Source organism: Otolemur garnettii, unplaced genomic scaffold (assembly GCF_000181295.1).
Source record: "Otolemur garnettii isolate 467f Iridium unplaced genomic scaffold, OtoGar3 scaffold00016, whole genome shotgun sequence".
Lineage (NCBI taxonomy): Eukaryota > Metazoa > Chordata > Mammalia > Primates > Galagidae > Otolemur > Otolemur garnettii.
The window spans coordinates 8,981,499-9,005,498 of NW_003852411.1; the positions used below are offsets into that span (position 1 = coordinate 8,981,499).

At 41.9% G+C, this 24,000-nt stretch overlaps 1 protein-coding gene across 1 annotated transcript in view; it reads left to right on the plus strand.

Annotated features, from left to right (window-relative positions):
- Nucleotides 1-714: 714 nt before the first annotated feature.
- Nucleotides 715-24,000, plus strand: part of FAM129A (family with sequence similarity 129 member A) — a 157,021-nt gene continuing 133,735 nt past the window's right edge. The window contains exon 1 of the mRNA XM_023510807.1: nucleotides 715-917. Within this exon, the coding sequence (XP_023366575.1) occupies nucleotides 863-917 (55 nt within the window). The 5' untranslated portion in view covers nucleotides 715-862. The remainder of the gene's footprint in view (nucleotides 918-24,000) is intronic.

Consider the following 24,000-nt stretch of genomic DNA (forward strand, 5'->3'; position numbering starts at 1 on the left):
CCAAGCTAAATAGTGGTTGTGGGAAAAGAACAAGTACCCACTCTAAGACTCTATTTCCAGTTTGCTAAGGAAAGGCATGGAAACCGCAGGTGTCAGGACGGAGTTTCATGAAGTCTTACCAAGTTTCAGGTCTGGGAGTATTGTGGGACTCAGCGTTGGTTTTTCCCTAAGTTTTTCCATTTTTCTCTTTCCCCTTTCCCTTCATCCCTCACCCCCTCTTTGGCCCAACTTTGCAGCCGCAGAAGGTATCGTGAACCACTGGTTCTTACACTTCGGAATCCTGGGAGGGCTTGTGGAAACAGACGGCCCAGGCCCCACTCCCGGAGTTTCTAACTGGAGACGGGTGTGTGTAGGAGAGTACAGGGGTGGAGAGGGAGGGTGTTGAAATCCTGCATTTCTAACAGGTTCCCAGGTGACACTTGAGAAGAACTGGTTGTACAGGAGGGCGTGCAAGGCAATGAGACCTTGAACTCCAGCTTGCGGTGTGAATAGGGGAGGTTCCAGAGTTTACAGTCACCGGGGAAGTGGTTCACGTCCTCCAAGGTTGTTTCTCGGCTGTCCCCAAACAGGTGAAAATACGTTGTACAAATAAGGAATGACAGCGAAGCGAAGGAGCTGGAAGTGCTTCTAGCTTAGACAACCCCTCGGCCGAGCTGGCCGGTGCAGCGAAGGCGGGCAGACAGCCCCGGGCCAGCCCACAGAGCCTCAGAGGGCGCGGACCTGGAGGAGGCGCCCCGGACGGCGACGCCTCTCGCCTCTCGCCTCTCGCTCTCGGAGGAAGTTTGCACTTTAATTACAGAGCCGGTTCGCCGTCGCATCAACTCCCGGAGCGAGCAGCGGGCGCCGGGCGGGCGGCGCGGCCATGGGCGGCTCGGCCTCCAGCCAGCTGGACGAGGGCAAGTGCGCCTACATCCGAGGTACGACCCCCGCCGGGGCCCGCCGCGCCCCGGCACTGCCCCCAGGCGGGGTCCGCAGGGCGCCCCGCACCCCGCCACCCCCAGCCGGGGGTTCTGCTGTAAGACGGAGCGCAGGTCCCCGGCGCGCTCTGGCTCGGGAGGCGCCCGGGAGGGGCTGGGCTCGGAGGCGCGGCTGGACCGCGGGGAGAGGCAGGTGCAGGATGCGGGTGGGGACCGCTCGGCCGCCGCCGCCCCATCGCCGGGGGTCGGGTCTGCCCTCTCCGCCCGGACACACCCAGCCCTCTGGTACCTGGCGCGGGACTTAGTTGGGAGCTGTTTGTGAACTTGCCGCGGAGAGACCTGCGGGGACCTCCCTGGTCTCCAGCGGTACCCCGGGGATTCCCGACCTCTGAAGCAGGATTTCCCCCCTGGCGCTGTCGGCTGCTTCTGTGAAACCGCGGCGTCGGTCCGGCTTCACGCCCGCTCGACTTGCGCGGTGATTTCATCAGAGGCCGAAAGGGGCAAGGACTTCGCGTCCCCAAAGGTGTACAGGTCCCTTCCCTCCGGGACAGGCAGGACAGCAAAAGAGGAACCCTGCAAGTTTTGTAACAGTTGCTAAAGGGGTAGGTGGGGAGAAACTCACCGAGGGAGACCGTCAGAGGTGTGGTGACTCAGAGCTTGAGGCCGAAAACACAACCAAACCGAACCGAAACTGCGGGACGCCCTGGCCCTTCACCCCCTGGGCGTCGTCGGCTCCCCTTCCCCACGCCCCAACCTCGCCCTCAGCCACTGCTGACCGTTTGGTAGTCTTGTCGATTTAGTGTTGCTTTTTTCTTTTCTTTCTGGCATCAAAAACATCTAAACTAGGCATTAAACTCTGGGTTAACCTAAGTCTCTAAATAAATGGTTATGTCCTTCCGATGCCACTTTCTGGTCCCTGAAGCTTTTCCTCAGAGGAAGGCATTTATTTGGTGTCCTTGTTTTTATCATTTGTTTTCAGTCCTCAAAACATTTAAAACCATTTTTAAAAGAGTATCAAAGCAGGGCACGTGAAGAGAAATGTAATTGATTTTCCAGATTCCTGCTCTGGTGTTTTTGGAGATAAAGACCATCAATAACCCATCCTGTCAGGGCGAAAAAGTGGTCCGGTATCGCTTTGCTATTGTTTATTAAAAGGGGAAAAGGTGGATGATTTATTTCTGTCAGTAAAGGAGCTAAATTGAGGGTGGTGCCTGTGGCTCAAAGTTGAGTATGGCGCCGGCCCGTATACCAGAGGTGGCGGGTTCAAACCCGGCCCCAGCCAAAAATAAACTGCAAAAAAAAGCTAAATTGAGCTTGCCTTAGTCTTAAAATTTTGGCTGTTCAGTGTATAGGACTGAAAGAGCAGTGCAGCAGAATGCAGTGAGAAAGGTTTGTATTTGGTTGTTTGCAAAATTATGTTCATGGTATTTATTTATAAGACTGTTGCTTTGGAGCAACAAAAATTGAAGTACAATCGTCTGTCATCATCATTGGACATCCAGCCCTGTGAAGGATTAACCTGCTTACAGAAGACTTCATGGTCATGACAGTTGTTACTGCTGGTATCCTCATTATACTCGTGACAAGAAAATGGATTACCTTCTATATTCTGAAATTAACATTATTACACATGCAAAAGCATGAGGGAGTTAGGGCACTCTGAGTTTTGTTCAGTTTTATCTCCTCGTTTTATGTTCAGGAAGGTACTTCCAAGATATGTGTAGTGGGGACGGGAAGAGGGGAGTGAAAGTTAGAATACTGCCAGAGAGAATGAGAGAATGAGACTCTTTGCTTCATGTGAGAATACAAGTTTTGCCAAAAGAGACAAAAAGTCTTGGAAAAAATGCCTGGTGTTGTGAATTATTAGGGCATGAGCAAATGAAGGTCATGGGCTATAATTTCCTGATGGTTTTGAAGCTCCATGTCCCTGAATAGAACTAGAGGCCTATCTTTACCTCCTGGTCAATACTTTAGCCTGTGAATATTCTCAAGCTTTGATTCAGTTGTAAGCAAAGTGGTGGGAAGTTTGGCAGTAAAGCTGAAATACAATTTTATGGCCTGTTTCTCATAATAGCCACCAGTGAAATAATATAGATTTGAAAGCTCATATAGCTGAGACAATAACTTTCTTTCAAGCTTGAATCACTTTGCTACCATGGGGAATAGCTGTCGTATATTTTGAGTGACTTTTGTTAACTTCATTTATTCTGTGTTAAACACAGTTGTACTTCTCGTATGCTAATAACGCTGAATCAGCATCTATTTCTAGACAGATCATTGATCAGCTGCCATTCAGTTTGTGTGCCCCCTACACAGGTGTGCCACATGGATGTTCTGAAAATACATTGTTTCTTCACATTTAGTCAATGTTTAGGTAAGGAGATGTCAGATGTGTCGATGAGTTACTTTATCTCTGAAGATGTTAGTTTCCAAAATTACTACCATACTCATGTTTCCTACAACAGAATACATTTTTAGGATTGTTTCTAGAGGTCTTTTAGTAACTGCCCTTGAGAAGACATTTCTATGAATAAATAATACTGGGACCGACTTATAGTCACAGGGGCAGTGTCATGTGTTAGCCTCGAGCGAGGCTTTTATCACTGACCTGAAAGCATCTTCCTTTAATGAGAAAGAAAGCTCTTATATAATCCAGTCCTCAGTGGTCAATTTAAAAAGCCCTTCTCTTTCTATTCCGTGTTTCCTTTTTCCATACCAAAGCTTTTGGTATGCCTGAAATTGAACGATAGCTAAAAAAAGCACAATGCGTTTTCCTGTTTAGGCAATAATTTTATTTTCTTTTAAAAATGACCATTGAATTTCTTATGAATCAAAAAGAAAACAGACCTCAGAACTCTCCTATATAAGAAGTCCCAAGGAGGGTCAGAAAATGGCTGGGAAGTCAATGCCTCAGCTGAGAACTATGGGATGCACCAGTCCTGGGGAGGGTTGGTGGGTGCTTCTAGGTCTGCTAGCAGTAAATAGCAGTTAGGAAAACTATTATTTCCCCAGATTTACTACTGCCTAGCCAGTTATGCTTAATGTGAACAGGGCCCAGTGGCTTCCTCTGAAACTCATCTATGACCTGATGTTTATAAAGTAAGAAGTGAGTTTCAGCTTAAAAACATGTATTTCTTTTAGGGGGAGTTCTGTTGTATTTATACCACAAGGGTTAACCAAGGTGTCTAGATGTGAAATTTATGCTGGTAAGTGTCTAGAGTGCAGTCTCCAAGTGCAAGGTGGAGGGTGGGGGAAAGCTGTACGTGTTTACAGTCAACTTAGTCTAGAAGCGTAGGGCTAGCTCACACATTTGCTTCTTTAGTTGTAATTTGTTGGTGGGAGATGGGCATAAAAGCTGATCTGATTTGTCTTGATAATTATGACGGTGTAATCTTAGACACTGGTATGGTAGACACTGTTGGACGTCAAGCCAACCATCCTTTCCTCGTTTCTCTTTCTACAGAAGCCTAGTTTTGTGTGAGTAGTGAAACTTCTCCGTGGAGCCCTCTGTTTGAGAGAGGCTTGCTCTAGTTATGGACCCGAGGGGTAGTGCTGACTGGTCTGTGCCTGTCCTGGTCCCTTTGCCAGAGATTATACTAGGCATGGGATTGTGATGCTATCTGACCAGTGATGGCTGAGGGCAAGTTTGCTAGCTTCTTTCTCTTTTTTCAAAGAAAAAAAAAAGACAAAACAAAGAGTACTTACTTTCCCCTGTTGGATCTGTATGGGCTGCCTGGAACTGTGATTTTGATCTTGATGAACCATAGGGGAGCTAGTTTACAGACAAAGCCAGGACTTGGAGCACTGCAGAACTGAAGTAACCTCAGAGAACAGAAGCCTCATCCCTCCCACCCCCATCTATGTACTTCTTTTTATAAGAGATACTAAATCCCTTTTGAATTGGGGCAGTAGAGATTCCTAATTGTCCCCAATATCATCATCTCCTCCTATCTTTAGTAATAGAACACCCGAATTTTAGCTGTCCATGTGCACTCCCATAATGATATTGCCCAGCCTCCTTTGCAACTAGATGGGGTTATGTAACTGCATTTTGGCCAGTGGCGTGGAGGTAGAGATATTGTATGCTATTTCCAGAAAGTGACGTGAAAGGGGAAGGGTATGACCTTCTTTGTCTTGTACTTCATGCTGCTGGATTGTGACCATGGCTGGAGCTGTCATCTTAGATCATAAGATTTCCTTCTAAGAGTTGATGCAGAATAATTGGACAGAGCCTGTTTTCCTGCAGCTACAGACTCCGTACAGTAGAACCTCCAAACCAGCCCTGGACTACTTACCTCTGGAGCTTAAGAAGAGAAATATAAACTTGTGTCTTATTTAAGCCACTGTTACTTGTGATATTACCATTATCCACAGATGAAACTTACCCTAACTAATATATAATTGTCTTCTGTTTCTTGTGGTGAAAAGCATCCTAACCAACACACCAAGTACTGCCTTATAGGGTCCCCTTTAAGAAAAATTAACCCAAAGAAATGAGAAAGTGAGTAACAATTATACTATTCATATTTGCTTGAGTTTTAATTTGTAGCTCTCTTGGTGGGAATAGCAGAGATGGGGGAAAGTGGTGGGAGAGGCTCAGTATAAATAATGATATTGATCACTATATTTTGATTAAAAATAGCCACGCATGCCAAGTTATTAATGAAGTAGTAGGACTTTCAAATAAGGAAAACTACTGCAGAGCGGGATTTTGTAGTGTCAGAATTACTGTTCACTTCATTCTTTGTAAATGTAAACTAAGGTCTTGGGATTAGGACCCTCTTTACAAAGCACCAAATCTAATGTTGCAAAGCTATAAAGAATTTTGTGAATTGAGAGCTTCTGAGTTTCAATCAAAAAGAAAGCAAAAACAGTAAACTGTAACAAATTAATATTTTCTCCTGTACTTGTGAATGGAACAGTGACCTTCCCCTTGGTGGGTTCTAATAGAAGCCTTGATGAACTCCATAGAGTCACATGCTAAATCAAGGCTTGGTCTTGATGAAAACACCTCTTTTTACCACGGACTTTGGCAGCAAGAGGACCACATCATCAAGGGTGCTCTGGTTATAGTAACTACCATGGTAACAATAGTAGTTGTTATTATCTTATTTTTACTGTGGACTCCTGAACTGATTGTACTTTTACAATTGATTGTTGTGATCTTTGAGAAGGTCAGAACTGGGTTCACAGGTAGAAGGTATAATAGCAGGATCCCAGCTTGTAACCGTGGTTTTGAAACCACCCTTACAAATTGATGCAGAGGTGCAAGGCAGAAACCAAAGTAAGGGGCCCGAAACAATGTGAAGGAACAGGCCGAGCTAAAATAATGATAATGATCAGCCACTGTTTTCTTCCTTGTCTTCTTCTCTATAATTGCTACTCTAGAGGATAGTTGTAAAGATTCTTAACTTTTCTCCATAGACAACATCCCTGTTTGGGACCTAGGCATAGTTTTTGAGATATCTTCCAAGTCCTGCATTCCAGTAAGGGACCCACCCAGACCACGGAACTAACTCTACTACCCTTGGCTCCTCCACCCAAGGTTCTGCCTGTCAGTAATTGACCTATCTGGACAGTGGCCCCTATCAAAGGACTATTGGTTCCTCCCTGAACCCAACCCAGCCAATCAGCAAACCCCGATTGCCTAACCTTTTGCCCACTAAACTGTCTTAAAAATCTTGTTCCCCCCAGTTCTCAGGGAAGTGGACTTAAGAAATTCTCTTGTCTCCCTGCTTAGCGCTTCTTTCTCTGCTGTAACCCAACTGTCTCTGGATGTTGACTTTCTCTCCTTGGGCAGCTGGCAGATGAACTTGGCAGGGCAGCAACAATTTCTAATTTAATTGACATAAATATACTGTGAAAGTTTTACAACATATGCGGTATGAATTATGGCAGTGAATTTTAATTTCCTAATCAGGAATTTTAATTTTTTTATTTTGTCAGTGTAACTAGGTAACATCACTCTAAGACACAAGATATATTAAACAATTTGCACCGTGAAATAGGAAATGAAGTCAGAAATGAAGATAAAAGTATAATGGAAAGGAAGACAAAGGAATAAAAGCATAATTCATGTGCTGCGGTCTGTTTGAGGCACTTTGGTAGAGCACAGGACATGAAGGCTAAAATTCTGACAGTACCGAACTAGTGTGCATATGTGCACACACACACACCCCTCCCTATACAGAACCCCAAATGCAATACAGATTTTCTCCTTTGAAACTGGAAAATTCATTTTAAAAAGAGACTAGCAAGTTTCTGCCAATAAGAAAATGCAAGCCAGCTTTTAAAACTCACCCCTTTTTGGTACTGCGTGTTTTTTTCTCACTTAGAGAATAGAATAAAAGATTTAGAGATATGAAAGCAATTAATTCAGTTCGCAAATTGCAAGGTCTAGGATCCAAAGACATTCATATTTCTGTGCTTGATGTTGTATGGAATGAGCCTATAGGATTAAAATAAATTAATATTTTTTTGCTAGGAGCTGCAAAGTGCTTTTTAAAAGGTCCATAGTCTCAAGGAATTTTGGAAGAAAAGTAAGTATCTCTATGCCAAACCATGTGGATTCTTTTTCCTTTTTAAAAACTGTTTTTATTTTAAAATGAAGCATAGGTTCGGAAAACCACACAAAGCAAATGTGTAGCTTAGTGAATCATTATGAGGCAAGTATCTGTGCAGCCTTTACCCAGGCCAAGAAATGGAACTTCACAGTCGTTGCAGAAGTCATGCCTGTGCCCTGTTCAAGTTCTAGTCCTCTTTGTCTCTTCAAATGTAACCACTATTTTCAGGTATCCATTTCTGTCTGACAAACTACCTCAAAGTCACTGGCTTTTAAAACAGGTATTTATTTGTTTACAATTTAGTTATCTGGACGGGATCCAGTTGGGCAGTTCTACGTTTTATTTTTCCTGGTGGTTGCATTCAGCCGGCAGAACAGCTGGTGGCTGGATTTACTTGAGAAGGTGTCCTTTCTCTGCAGGTCGCCTTTCTTGGATACATGGGCTCTCTGGTCGGGTACTGGACTTTTTAAATGGTAGGTCAGGGTTTGCAAGTGTGCAAAAGCTTCTAGAGGTTGCCAGGACTTCTTATGGCTTAGGCCTGGAATGTCACAGCCTTTCTTTGCTATGTTCTTTTTCTTTTTTTTTAGAGATAGGATCTTGCCTTGTCACCCAGGCCTAAGTGCAGTGGCACAATTATCATAGCTCGCTGTAACCTCACACTCTTGGGTTCGAATGAACATTCTACCTCAGACTCCTGAATAACTGGGAGTACCCGTGTGCACCACCATACTCAGCTTATTTGTTGCTTTTTGTAGAGATCCAGTCTCTCTATGTTGACCAGGCTGGTTTCAATCTCTGGGGCACCAGCGATTACAGGCATGAGCTATGGTGCCTGGCCTTTCTCTGCAACATTTTGTTGGCTACAGCAAGTGTCAAATTTAGTTCAGATTTATGAGGCAGGGACCACATACTGGCCTGAATACCATGAGGTGTGGCTACTCAAGTGGCTATTGGAGTAGCCCACGAACAGATTAGTTAGTAGCCCACTAATCGACTAATTAGATTTTATGATGACTTCCTCAGATTCACTTATGGTTTTATCATGTACCAATAAAATTTTTTTTAAGAAGCCTAAAACTCCTAAATATCTGTGAAACACAATAAAGTCAGGTGTAATAAAATAACCTATGCCTGTATTTGGATATAGGGTCTTTCAAGAGGTAATTAAGTTCAAATGGGGTCATCAGGGTGGCTCCTGGTCCTAAACGAGTGGTGTCCTTCTAAGACGAGATTAGGACACAGGCATGGAGGGAAGGCTGTGTGAAGGAGAAGGGAGCAGACGGCCATCCATGAGCCAAGCAGAAAGGCCTTAGAAGAAGCCAACCTTGCCGATACCTTCATCTCAGACCTCTAGCCAGAATTGTCAGATGATAAATGTCTATTGTTTTTTTAAATGTGTCTCTTAATCTGTAGTTTTCCCTAAATCTCTTTCTTTCATTTGCACGTTGTCTGTTGAAGGACTTGTGCTGTTTGATGAGTGCTTTCCACAGTCTGGAGTTTGCTCCTGGTGCAGGTTCACACATTTCTCCTGCATTTTCTACAAATTGATGGGGATAGTGAGACTTGGTCAGTTTCACAATCAACCCACCATAGGTGATGCTGAGTCCTTCACCTGGAGGCACATGATATGTGTGTCATTATGAGAGTTTTGAAATATATAAAAATCCAGAAAGGTAAAATCTGCATGGGTGGAAACAAAGGAAGCCTTCCCGGCAGCACCAATAATCTGAGCAAGTTGAAACTTGGCACAGGGGAATCAGAAAGGATGCTGTTGACTGTGGTTTTTGGAAATAATGGACCATTACACAGACTGCCTCATAACTTTTGTAGTGACCCATGTATCTGGTTGTTTTTCTTTTTGTGATATTAGTAGCCATCAATGATCCTTACTGGGACCCATTAATTCATTGGAGATTGAAAAATGATGATGTCCTAATTTATTAACTAATATTTTATAGAATGATACTTTCCATGTCTATTATTTGGTTATCTAGTTTGATATTTCAGAGGCAGGGAAAAAAACTTTATCCTTTCCTTTTATTTACTGGGTTTCAAGATAATGTATTGATTTCTTATTATCCCTTGAATGTGATAAATATGATAAATCCCTTAAATTGATTTTAAAAAGTTATTATGGGCTCTGCAGGTGGGTTCGAATCCAGCCCGGGCCCACCAAACAACAATGATGGCTGCAACCAAAAAATAGCGGGGCGTTGTAGCAGGTGCCTGTGGTCCCAGCTATTTGGGAGGCAGAGGCACGGGAATTATTTGAGCCCAGGAGTTGGAGGTTGCTGTGAGCTGTGATGCCATGGCACTCTACCCAGGGTGATAGCTTGAGGCTCTGTCTCAAAAAAAAAAAAAAGGCATTATGAACTCATGAATTCCGTTGTAATTCTAACATTATTAAAGCTTAAATTTCCTATCATTGGCCAATGAACTCTTCTGTAAGTTGGTTCCTGAGCAGTATTTGATAGCTTCTTTGAAATTTTCCTAGTAACATTTGATAGAGTCTTTGCCATCTTGTAGGTCAAGATTTTTTAGGCTCATCTGATTTTATGTTACATATGGAATAAGCAAACTTTCTAAGAGACTCTGATTTCTTTTAGTGGGAAATGGTATTTCAAGGGGACAGCTGGGGTCTAGAGAGGCTCGTTACTGTGACTGGGTTGGCCATTGTTTGGGGACATTCATACTGTACAGAACTAAGAAAAAGGTGTATTTTCTGTATTATATCCATCTTTCCTTTTTCCACCCTGAGAATCTTGGTTCCCCAAGGCACAAGAGATGACAGAATTAAATATACTCTAATTCTCATCTGCTTTGTCATACTTAATATGCACAGCAGTCTCAGAATAACAATAAGAATATGCCACCATCAGTTAGGAGTATAGAAAGCAGTTGAACAGTTCCCTGTTTTACAAATCGGGAACAAAATTTTTGTATATGCTAATTCAGTTCTCTCCTGACTTTATGCTTTTACTATGTCAGAGCATATGACCATTAAATTCTATTCTCTGTACTCATTTACTCTTTGTTCTACAATTAAGTGTTATTTAATGCACTGGTCTTTATATGGATGTCTCTTTGGTGTTTGAAGCTCATTATATGGTAGATTCCTGAAGAAGAGCTCCTGGGAATATAACAAAGAAGTATGAAGATAGGATTAATTTAGTGGCTCAGTGATATCACCAAAGGCCGGCTTATTTCTATTTTTCTACTCTCTGTAGACAAGCTCTCCTTCTGATTGACAGATGGCTGGAGCAGCAGAAGGTATCACATTCTCAGGTACAGCAATGTCCCAGAGGCTGAAAAGAGGACTGTCTATTGGAGTCTCTTTGTAAGAGCAGAGAAACCTTTCCCAGATGCCTTCCTAGTAGACTTCCACTTACATCCCACTGATCAAAATTGGGTCACACATTCCTTCCTCAATCATCATTGGCAAGAGTGTGAAATTATCATAATTTGGTTGACGACTGAACTGGGGTTAGGGCTGCTGTGCTGAAGCATATAGCTATAGGGAGGATCGTGAATACTGAACCATTCAAGTTTAGTTAGCAAGAAGGAAGTGTAAAGGGCTGTTAGGTAGGAATGAACATTCCAAATTTTGGTTAAGTGTCATGAAGGAGCACTGAGATAGAAAAAACTGGTAGCAGAGATTATGCAGGGAGATGAGGTAGACATAAGTTGTGGTATTTGGACCTGGGCATAGTGGCTCACACCTGTAATCCTAGCACTCTGGGGAGCCAGGACAACAGGATTGCTCCGGCTCAGGAGTTCGAGACCTGAGTCCCATACCGTGACCCCGTAAATCATAAAAATTGGCTGCATATGATGATACACGGCTGTAGTGCCAGATACTTGAGAGGCCGAGGCAGGAGAATCACTTGAGCCCAAGAGTTTAAGGTTGCAGTGACTATGATGGATGCTGCTGCTGTCCTCTAGCCCAGGCAACACAGTGATACTCTGTCCTCCAAAAAAAGAAAAGAAAAAAATTCTATGGTCTTCAGGTGGATAATAAGTTGGTATCTGTTTGAAGAACATTTTGAGCAGAGAAGAGAGACCAGAAGGATGAGGAGGAAGAGAAACTTGAAGGGACTGGAGAAAGGGTGGTCTGTTGGGAGTGTGGGGAGCAAGAGGCAAGGAGGAGAGAGGTCTGATGGGAGGGAATCTCTCTTGCTATTTTATTGCTACCTACCACTAGTAGAAAATAAGCTCCATGAAGCCCAGGTCTTCATTTTGATTCATTGCTATTTTCTCAGCACATAAATCAGTGCCTGGCACATAGTTTGCTTAATGAATAGAGAAAAAATATTTGAAAATGTAATGAATATCTTAAAATATAAGATTATTGCATTTGTAAAACAAGTTCAGGAGTTCAGGATATGATGAAGAAACAGTGAGAACAGAATAAGAAAGGGTTCTTGGAATTAAGAAGCAGATGATCAACATTAAAACTCATTTGTTGCCTTAGGAAATAAAGGTGAGGAGAACATGAAGATCAAAAGATGGAAAATAGGCTTGGTGCCTGCAGCTCAGTGAGTAGGGTGCCCGCCATATACACCAAGGCTGGTGGGTTTGAACCTGGACCGGGCCTGCTAAACAATGGCAACTGCAACCAAAAAATAGCCGGGCACTGTGGCAAGTGCCTATCGTCCCAGCTGCTCGGGAGGCTGAGGCAAGAGAATCACTTAAGCCCAAGAGTTGGAGGTGGTTGTGAGCTGTGATGCCACGGCACTCTACTGAGGGTGACATAGCGAGACTCTGTCTCAAAAAAAAGATGGAAAATAGAAAAATATTAAAAAAAATTTAGAAGAGCTATCCAAAAATTTTAATGTCTGACTAACAGAAGTCCCAGAAAATAGAGATCAAAGAAAATGAAGGGGAGAAAATTATTAAAGAAACAACAAATCATTTTATGGAATGGAAGATCATGTGTCTCTGGATTGATAGGGCCAAATAATTCCTGGAGCTCACCCAGAGCTGAGAATATTTCATATTCCCATCGTCCAAAGTAGAAAGACCTTGTAATATATAGGACATCAGTTAAAGTCCTCAGTAGTGAGCAAAAATTACCCCTAGACCACAAGGCTGCTTTGGACCTGCTCTAATAACAATTTAAAAGCAAACCTCAAAAGGATAAAACTGATCCCAAATAACTGCATGCCTGAACCAAGTCCAACTTCTTTGTAGCTGCAGCCTCCAACCTCTGTGGCACCAAGGACTGGTTTCATGGAAGACAGTTTTTTCACGGACTGGAGTGGCGGTGCCGAGGATGGTTTCAGAAAGATTCAAGCACATTACTTTTATTATGTACTTTATTTCTTCTTATTATTACATTGTAATATGTAATGAAATAATTATACAACATACTCTACTGCAGAATCAGTGGAAGCCCTGACTTGTTTTCCTATAATGAGACCAGTGGTTCTTCAATCTTCCTAATGCCTCCTAATGCCACGACCCTTTAATACAGTTCCTCATGTCGTGGTGACCCCCAACCATCAAATTATTTTCATTGCTACTTCATAACTGTAATTTTGCTACTGTTATGAATCATCATGTAAATATCTGATATATAGGATGTATTTTCATTGTTACAAAGGGGTCGTGACCCACAGGTTGAGAACTGCTGAATTGGACTGTCCCATCTGAGGGTGATGGGAAACAGTGACACCCAAAGTATGTTTCTGCTATAGAGCCTGGGGGTGACCAGATGCAGCTCAGTTGTCACTTGCCACTCCCTGATAAGGTTTTGCTACCAGGTCTGCAAGCAATTGATTTGTTACGGTCTCTGTGCAATCCAACCTCTCTGCTAGTGAGAATCTGTATTTGTAGCTGCTCCCAGCACTAGCACCCCTGGTTCAGCTCCACCTCAGATCATCAGGCATGAGATTCTCATAAGGAGCACACAGCCTAGATCCCTCACATGCACAGTTTACAGAAGGATTTGTGTATCTATGAGAATCTAATGCCACTGCTGATGTGATAGGAGGCGTAGCTCAGGCAGTGATGTGAGTGATGGGGAGTGGCTGTAAATACAGATGACGCTTTGCTCCGTTGCTCACCCTGCCACTCACCTCCTGCTGTGCGGCCCAGTTCCTAACAGGCCACAGGCTGGTACCCATCTGTGGCCTGGGGATGGGGATCACAGCTTTATAGGAATACAACAAAATACCCATTCGATGCTATAGAGTATGCAATATTCAGCATCCAGTTGAACATTACCAAGCAAATAAAAAAGCAGAGAAATGTCCACAACTATAAGGAAAAGATATAACTGAATAGAAATAGATGTAGGAATTGGGCGATGCCTGTGGCTCAAAGGGGTAGGGCCCCGGCTCCATATGCCAGAGGTTTTGGGTTCAAACCCAGCCCCGGCCAAAAAAATAAAAAAAATAGATGTAGGAATTGCAGACATGATGAAATTAGCAGACAAGGCTGGTAAAGCAGTTTTTATAAATATGTTTCACATGCTAAAGTAGAGAAAAACATGAACATGAGGAAGGGAGAATCAGAATGTCCAGAAAAATCCTCTTGGTCTCCAGTATTTGGGAAAGAGCAGTATGACAACTGTTTCATAGGCTGCTGGAACATCTGGGGAGAATATAAGCTGTACTGACCTGTCACCAACATTCTCTGCAGAGCTGGCAGAGAGCAGAGCAGCTTGCTGAGAACTGTGTGTGCGCAGGAGCTGCTGGGACGGGGCTGGTCTGGGGTCAGAGCCGATGAGCAGGGTCAATTCAGAAATGAAGGGAAATTGTGGATGTTCTTCTAGAGAGGACCTTGTTAATAGTGGTCATGTCCCCTTAACTCTGGGGCTCACCCAGAACAAGTGGCAGTTTCTGTGATGAGCTCAAAAGTCAGAGGTTTTTTTTCAAATTTGGACTGAATCTGTTTGCTTAAAGAATTATTTCCTATGTAACTCATGCTGAATGAGGTAGATAGATATGTCTGAGAAGCTGCCTAACCCAAACAGATGCAGGCTAGAGTTAGAATAAAGATAAATTTATGAGCAACAATGGCAAGTACGTAATGTGTAGAGTGTAAATATTTAAAAAGGGTTTTTAAGAGAGAGGATTAAATTAATAACCATCATTGAAATGTATTATTTAAACAAAGTAAATAAAGATTTTGGGGCATGACTAATACTTGTGCTTATCAACTAAAATGTCAATTCTTATCTAAAACATGGTAACTTCTGGCTTGAGGAATGATAATAAAAACAATAGTAAAAGCCAATTATTGAGTCCCTAACGCTGTGCCAGGCAAGTAAATAAATGTCTAAGAAATTCTAAGAGTTCTTCCAGAACCTCCAAGTCCACATAGCTTTTTCTTTTTCTTTCTTTTTTTTGACACAGAAGAAAGAGGAATTTATTTATTTATTTATTTATTATTAAATGATAGCTATAAGAAAGTATCCGTTTGACAGGATTTGAACTTAGCCACTTTAGCCACATCAAATTAAATAACCCCATTATTTATCCCTTCATAGAAGTTGAAAGATTTATTAAACATTTGATCACACATCTTAATTCTAAATTTTTGGCTATTTTGGAAGTGGATATTTTCAGTGGGTGAGATGGTAGGTTATAAATGGCTAAATCCAGAAATTAAAATACATCCACATTGTTACCAAAAAATAATACGGAGGCAAAATCAGGTGTTGGGAGTCACTTTGAATTCACTTCAAATGGCTTGACGCCTGTGGCTCAAGTGGCTAAGGCGCCAGCCACATACACCTAAGGTGGCCGGTTTGAATCCAGCCCAGGCCTGCCAAAACAACAATGACAGCTGCAACCAAAAAATAGCCAGGCGTTGTGGCGGGTGCCTGTGGTCCCAACTACTTGGGAGGCTGAGGCAGGAGACTCGCTTGAGCCCAGGAGTTGGAGGTTGCTGTGAGCTGTGATGCCATGGCACTCTACCCAGGGGGACAGCTTGAGGCTCTGTCTCCAAAAAAAAAAAAAAAAAAAATTCACTTCAAATAAAATGATACTGTTAGGCAACTTCTTCATTATAAAAAAAAATTATATTTGGGAAGCAAGGCATAAGGTGAAAAAAATTAGAATAAATGGAGCTTTCAAATTTGAGAAACAGGCCTGGCACTCTCCTGAGGACTTGCTGATTCTCTGGGGATTTTGGATCTGTTGACTGGCTGCCTTCAGTTTCTCTTATGTAAAACAGGGACAGCAGTAATGCCCAGTGAAATAACAGGTGGTCAGGAATACATAATATAATGTAATAAATGTAATATAATCCTCAGATTTCCCAGTCCTGCCATTTTGCTGATCAGGGTGTTTTACTATCAGTGATGGTATCATGCCTTTGCAGAGTAAATAATTGGCTTTCACATACTGCCAAGTAATACCTATCTCACATGCTTGTTCTGCAGACTAATTAATGTTTCTGAGTGTTTGAGCACAATGCCTCTACAGAAGCAATGGCATTACAATATGTTGGGACATTCTAGTATTGTAATTAGTACTAATTAGATTCTATTCAACAGCTTGTTGAATTTACAAATTACTGCATAAAAGGTAGTCTGCTTTATTTATTCATTACGAGAGAGTCAGATACGAGAGTTTAAATAGGAACCTTTAAGTACTTGTCGTCAAGGTCCTCCACAGGACCTCCTATTCTCAAACCAGGGAAGGGCAATAGGAAAATAATGTTCTAGGAACTGGCCTGGGAAGAGCAATTCCAAAGATGCTCCAGGAGCCATCTCTCAATGGCTGGCAAGAACAGAATTTGGGTATCTCTTCTTAACTTGGAGCTCAATGTCAGTGTCATCATATTGGTGGTCTGAAACCCGCTGTGGGGTGGCATAATGAAAGTCATTTTTGGGTGGTGCCTGTGGCTCAAGGAGTAGAGTACCGACCCCATATGCCGAGGGTAGTGGGTTCAAACCCAGCACCAGTCAAAAAACTGCAAAAAAAAAAAAAAAAAAAAGAAGAAAGTCATTTTGTTTGGGGCCTGGTTTACCAGCACCTCATTGCTGGTATCCTTCTTTTCAGTGTGTGCAATCTGGTGTTAGTGGTAACCAGTGGGACCGTGGCCTGAAGCCATATTTTAGTTGCATGTTAGTCAGAATGGGCTAGCAGCTGAAACAAACATCCCTGAAAGCCCAGTGGCTTTTGATGATTTGTATCACACCCATTTCACAAACCAAGGTGGTTTGGTGGGTTAGTGAGGGGAAGTGGGCTTGTTTGTGGACCCAGACGATTTCCCTCTAGTGTGTGTGCCATGGACTCCTTTGGAGACCTGGTGAAACCTATGGACTCTTTTCCAGAACAACATTTTAAAATTCAAATATTACATATGCAGGATTATAAAAGAAACCAATTTTATTTAAATGCAGTTATCAAAATATTTTAGAACTCTGTGATATAATAATATATGTGCTTCTTCAGTAACGCATTCAATGACAAGGTCTCGCAGAGGGTTTAATAGCTACTGTCACTTTGAAGAAATGCTATTTTAGGATATGCAGCTATTTAAATATGCTATGAAAACATCTGTGACATCTGTTGGTGACAAAGTCACAAGTACTGCTAAATTCTATTGTGGTTTGTTGCCTGCATTCAGAACTGAAGGAAAAGGTGAATTTGAACATAAGGTTAATAAAAATGCAGATGTTATTTTCCCTATTCAACTTTGGGACCTCCTGAAGTCTATCTAGAAAACCATGACGGTCTGTAGACCTCAGATACCAACCTCTGACCTACTGGTTTCATTCTTCTTACAGCCACAAAGACCTTAATGGACCTATATGTCTACAGATAAGGCAAGAAGGAGAGCGCAGGATTATGGGGGTAGATTTGCGGGCAGGTCTGGAGCTGGTTTACATCATTTCTGACCGAGCTTCTCATTTCCACATGACACAGCCTCCTGTACTTTTCTCCTGGTAATTCCCATCAAAAGTCCTGTCCCTTTCTTTGTTGGTCACCTCTTCCCTTTTGTTACCATTAACATGTTGAACCTAACATTTCATTGGATAGCTTTCCTACTTTAAGTGGATTCTCATATAACATATGTGTACTTTATCTTTAGGTAAGAAAAATGGAAGCCCTCTAAATTTATACTGTCCAATACGGCAGCCAGGAGGCTTGTAGGACAATATCGAACACTTGAAGTGTGTCTAGTCCAAATTAAGATAGGCTGCAAGTGGGGAAGAGACACCAATTTTGAAGATTTAAAACAAAAATAGAGAATGTAAAATATTTCACTAATATTATTTAAAAGCCATTTACCTACATTAAGATAGGATGCAAGGGGGGCATGCACACCTATTTTGAGGATTTAAAACAAACAAAAAAGAAAATGTACAATGTCTCATTAATATTTAAAAGGCATTAGCTACAAAATTGTAGCTAAATGTAGCTTTATTTACAAAATAGTCATTGTGAAAATTTACAAAATACAGTATTTGCAAAATATTCTGGATATGTTGGCCGCCCCTTTGTAAAATTTTGTAATGAATATTTTGTAAATAAAGGGATGTTTTGTAAATAAAATTATAATTTCCCATTTTCCCTATGTGTGGAAACTTTGTGGGTAACTTTTTGGGGCACCTTGTATTCTGGTTTTATTGGATTAAATAAAATATACTAAAGCTAATTTAATCAGTTTTCAAAATTTTAATGTGGCTACTAGAAAACTTAAAGTAACATTTGAGGCTCCTCATGTCTATAGCTCACATGATATTTCTTTCAGACTGACTTTCTTGGATAAAAATTCATAGAACAGTCTTAGAACTACAAGTGATCTTAGAGATAAGCATCTATTCAGACCCTTTCCTTGTAATCTGACAGGCTGAATGAGCCTTCCCCCCACCGCCAACTGGATGGCTAGTAATGACAGGCATCGGACTGGAATTCAGGTCTCCACACTCCTAGGACAGAGCTTTTTTTATAGTCCATGGTATTCAATCAAACCAAACCAAAAACCTTCACAATTTGAGTTTCCAGTCCAAACTAAAACATACTGTAATTCAGAGTTATACGTAAGAACCCTGAAAATGAAAAGCCTTTTTGTCAATCTGATGTATTATTCAGCCCTAGTTAAGATTTAAGCATAGCTTCCCCGTGCTACTGAGGAATTGCAGGCCCAGACAGGCAGACAGCCTAGCTGGTACTTGACTCCCTCCTGAACCCAGATAAAAGAGGCCCCGAGGTCATATCCTTTGCTCCTGGTCTCAGGAATTTCCCTTTGTTGAATGACTGGGTAGGCTCCTGCAGAAATGCTAAGATATTCTTAACTCTTCTAGATTTTGTCTTAAAAAGATGGAAACATGTGGAACCCTAGTATTTAACATGATTGCCCCTGTCTCCTTAGCCAGGAGGTAGCAGAGTAGATAGCAATTAAAAGAAATAAAGGATGGGCTTCATTTTCTTTTGTTCCATTTTCTATTCTTAGCTCCCACTCTAGACTCTCAAATTTAAGAAGATGTCTGAAGTCTTTCTGATCTTTTTGTCATAGAATATTCCTTCCCACGGGTTTTCTCTCCAAATCACTTTCCCTCAGTAGCCCAGCAATTTCCATAGGATTACGTTTGAGCTATTTTGTTTAGATAATACTGAAGATAAGAATTTAGATAAAAAGTTTCTGATCTTAAACAATGTATTGCTAATATTTTGCCCCCCTGTAGAAATTTTAAGTACTGCAAGTGTTCCTTGAATATCATATACTTTGCTGTTGAAATTGAAATGACATAGTTCTCTTATTCAGCATTCTTCGGAAAAGAGTGTATGTCACCTAGACTCTAGGGATGACTCATTTTTTCTGAACTTTTGCTGCATTTCCAGTGGTTTCTAGAATTCTCAGTGGTGAGAAGAGCCATAAGGAATGCTGCCCCATCCATCCATGACAATTTCAGTGACCCCCTTACCTATATGTTTCATGTTTCCTCACTCTCTCTCTACAATATCATTGGGCACTTTGACAAGAAATTCTTTTTTTTTAAATTTCAAATAAATATGAAAGAATACATTTTTAGGATACATTGAGAAAGGATACCAGAGAGGGGCGAGGTCCGGGAAAAAAGGTCTTCTCAAGGAGACCACGAGGATGCACCTGCAGGGCCCTCTCCATGGTGACTCAGCTCTTGGGAATTTATAGGCTTAACTTCCTGGAACCTGGAAATTTCCAAGTTCTGTGAAATCCTGTGGTTCTGTAGGGGCTGGACCATCTCCCGCTTGATTCAAACTGGCCAGTGGGAAGGGTACCTGTGGGGTGGAACTTTTTGACTGTCAATAAAAAGGGACAGACCAAGCCAGTCGGGGAGCAAGGCCATTTGGAAATCTTCTATGCCTTAAGCTCCCAGCCGATGAATAAAGCCCTTCCTCTTATAACTATGGTGTTTGGGTGCTCTTTCTCTCTTTTGGGCCTTGTTTTCCTGCAACAACATTGTTCTCATTTCCAAGGTCAAGTTCAAGTTGTTGGAGAGCTCGTCACCCAGGGAGATGTGCTTCTTTCAGATCATCACAGTTGTTGACAGAAGTGGATGTTTGAGAAAAGGAGCACAAACTCTGTGTGTCTCCATATGTTTTTTATGAAAGTATATGATGTTCTTGAGATGCATTGATAATTAAACTCAGCATTTCTCCAGGAATATTTTTAAAATTTTGCATTGTTAAGTAAAAGAAGAAACGTATGCATTATGATGTACCCTGCAAGTGAGTGTAAACCTTATCAAGATTTGTAATAAAAACTTTCAAGATGGTAATTTACAATATATGTCTCATTTTCAGAAAAGTGTACAAATTAAAATGAACTTGCCGAGCAGATACATCCTTATAAAACATTTATCATAAAAGGTTAACTCTGCAGCTTTATTGATCCAATAGAGAATTGGCTTTGGAGGTGGACTACACCCAAGTTTAGATACTGGCTCCATCTCTTGTTAGATATGCAATCTTTTGCAAGTTACCTACCCTTGTGTAACCTTGGTCTCTTCCATTGCCAAATGGAGATAATGGTAGCTCAGAAGATGATTGTAAAGATTCATTGCTCTAATCTTTGCAAAGCACTTAGCACTGTGTTAGGGACATGGACTCAACAGCTAGTAGCTGTCTTATTATTTATAGGAATGTACCTTATTCAATTAAAAACCTAAGTCAAAGATTTCATTAATCAACTTTTTTTTTTTTTTTTTTTTTTGAGACAGAGACTTACTCTGTTGCTCTGGGTGTGGTGCCATGGCATCATCGTAGCTCATGGCAACCTCAAAGTCCTGGGCTCAAGCAATCCTCTTGCCTCAGTCTCCCGAGTAGCTGAGATGACAGGCATGCCCAGGCCTGGATAATTTTTCTATTTTTAGTAGGGATAGAGTCTTGCTCTTGCTCAGGCTGGTCTCTAACTCCTGAGAGCCATCCACCTGCCTTGGCCTCCCAGAGCTACTAGGATTACAGGTGTGAGCCACTGTTCCCAGCCTCAAAGTTGAAGATTTTAAATAAACTGTACATCAAATAAAAGCATTTCTGTCAAAATCCCTAGTCAATCAGTTGGAACCAGAACTGAATTTACACACGTTGTCTTTAATTTATGCAGCTGAGACTAGAAAGCATGGACTTCAGGGGCAAGTACGTGAACTTGGTGCAGCAGACAGAACTCATTTGAGTCCCAGTTCTAACACATTCTGTGTGACTTTGAGTTTGTCTTAAGCCTCAGCTTTCCCATCAGTGAAACATGTTGTTTAAGTGAGTTAGTCTTCCCAGACTTAGGATGACTTTATAAGCCTTACCTTGCAGCATTATTTTAGTCCTTAAACCCCAAGCTTCACAGAACACCTCTGTTTCCTAGAGCGAGGCGTTCATTGTGTGTCTTTCCTATGAGGTGTTAAATAGGATATGCCCTGTTCCATGAAATGGGATGACAAGATAGACTAAATCACTGCTTTCATGGGACTTACATCATGGAGGTGGCAGTGAGGGAGGAGGGGGAAATAAAGAAATAATAGGATGGCAAGTAGCAGTAAGCATTATGAGGCAAGAAGGCAGGTGTGTGTTACAGAGGAATGAGCAATGGGAACTGGGGGCAGAGGGAGGGCAGTGAGGTCAGTGGGGTCACATCTCAGAGGGATTTATAGGCCACTGTGAGCTTGGGCTCTTACTCTGTGTGAGAAGAGAAACCATGGGGAGTTCTGAGCAGAGGAGTCTCAGACATAGTCTGATTTCTTTTTCTTTTTTTTTTTGAGGCAGAGTCTCACTTTGTTACCCTCAGTAGAGTGCAGTAGCATCATAGCTCACAGCAACCTCCAGCTCCTGGGCTTGAGTGATTCTCTTGCCTCAGTCTCCCAAGTAGCTGGGACTACAGGCGCCCACCACAATGCCCGGCTATTTTTTTGTTGCAGTTGTCATGTTGTTTTTAGCAGGCCTGGGCTGGGTTGGGACCTGCCAGTCCTAGTGTATGTGGCTGGCGCCCTAACCACTGAGCTACGGGTGCCAAGCTGACATAGTCTGATTTTTTTGCTGGGTAGAGAATAGACTGTCAGAGGGAGGAAGCCTGTCAGATAGGAAAGAGCCAGAGTTATAATCCAGGTCAGGAATTATGGTGCTTGGAAGCTGGAGGGAGTGAAAAGTGGTTGGGTTATAAATATATTTTGGAGTCTGTGCTGACAGCATTTGCTGATGAGATGTGTGGGATAGGAGGGGGGGAAGTGTCTTCAAGGATGACTCCAAGGTGTCTGACTTGAACAAAAGAAAGAATGGAGTTGGCACTTATGGAAACAGGGAAGACTAGGGGGACACGTGAAGGGAGCGGATGAAGGAAGAGGTTCCTTTTGGACATGCCAAGTTTGATACCTCCCTGGAGGTATCAGGGAGGCAGATGGGTGCCTCATCTAATAAAAACTGTCATTAGTTAAGTGAGTCCTTCAGTTTCTTGCCGGGCACAATGTTAAGAACTTTCTGCACGTTGCCTCACCTAAATTCTCACAATAACCCGCTGGGATCGATACTGTTAATATTATTCTCATTTTGCAGATGCCAAGACAGGCCCAGGGAGCCGGTCTGTGGTCAAAGGCACATATCTACTATTCAGTGGGTGATGTGTTCTTGAAGCTGAATCCTTGCCCTGAATTATAGTTTCACTCATTGCATAGCCACAAGAGGAAAAGCCTGGGCTTCAGAATAACTGAGCTGAGTTTGTGCTCCCATAAGGGGTTTGCTTTTTATCAGTTGCCTCAACCTCTTTGTCTTAATTCTCATGGACAAGTTGAAGGTTATTGAATTCAGGTCAGAAATACCATGTATTATTTAAGAGCAGAAAGATGTTGATGATATATACTTATAATATATTTTATTTCAGAGGATCACAAATAATTTTGGCACCAAATATTAAAATTCAAAAGCTGCAAGAACTATCATGCGATAGAATTATTGTTTCCAGAGGAAATAAGCTTGGATGCTGATCCATGTCCATTATTGTCTTCTTTTATAGCTGAATTAGGCACTTGGCCATGAATTTTCATTTCTAACATATCCTAATCTAAAACCAGCTTCTTATTTGTGATGCTACTGAGCAAGTGAAGTTTTTCTATCTGTATTTCATGATAGCTTTTAGATGAACAAGCAGAAGTGTAATCCCGATGTTCTCATTTGCATACGCATCTCCCTGACAGGTCATCAGATATCTTTATTGTTCTTGGGTACATTTCATGGGCTGCTGAAGGCATGCATAATCATCACTAGCAATTCATCTTTTTACCTACCTTAATGGCCCCTGGAGAATGATGGAGCGAAAAGGCAGTGTGGCCAGGGCCCGCTTGCCTAAGAATGTAGAATGAATTACATTGGGGAATAAATTACATTAACTCCTTCTCATCATTCAGTTACCTTTTGTAAATTTCATCTCATTAGGCTAACAATCCTGGATGGCCTGGAAAAAAAAGTCATGCACCTTCTTACCCACGGGCTCAGATTCCTTGTTCAGGGTGAGGATAATAGAGACCAAGTCTATTATCTCATGAAACTGCTGACTTTTAAATTAACAAAGACTGTTTTGCAAGAGGGAACAGGGCTAATGCATCACTTGGGTTGGGGTTGGAAGGGGACTTTTCTCTTTATAACCCTTTTTAAAAAACTGTTTTGGAGGTAGCAGATGAAAAATTATTTTCTTGACAGAGTTGTTTTAAATCAATACTTGATTGAATTACTTTTTTATTACTGCTTGCTTGGACTCTACTCAACAACGATGATGGTGGTAGTGATGGCAATCACTGTCGTCTGTCTGGTAATGCAAAGCCTTGCCTATGGCTGGTCTGTGGCAGATTAGGGGCTTAAACCCCATTCTTACGATAAGCAGAAGGGGAATTTTGGAGGCTGTGTGACTTAATAGAAAGACAGTGACAAGGATTCAGAGCAGCCCATGTTTGTGTCCTCTTGGGTGACCTTGTGTAAGTTATGTAACTGAGCCTCAGTTCCTTCATATGTGAAATGGGATAATAACAGCTAATTGACATTTTGTTGAAAGCGTTAGGCCATGCATGTACTGTGTTCTATTCATAATAAGGACTCAATAAGTAG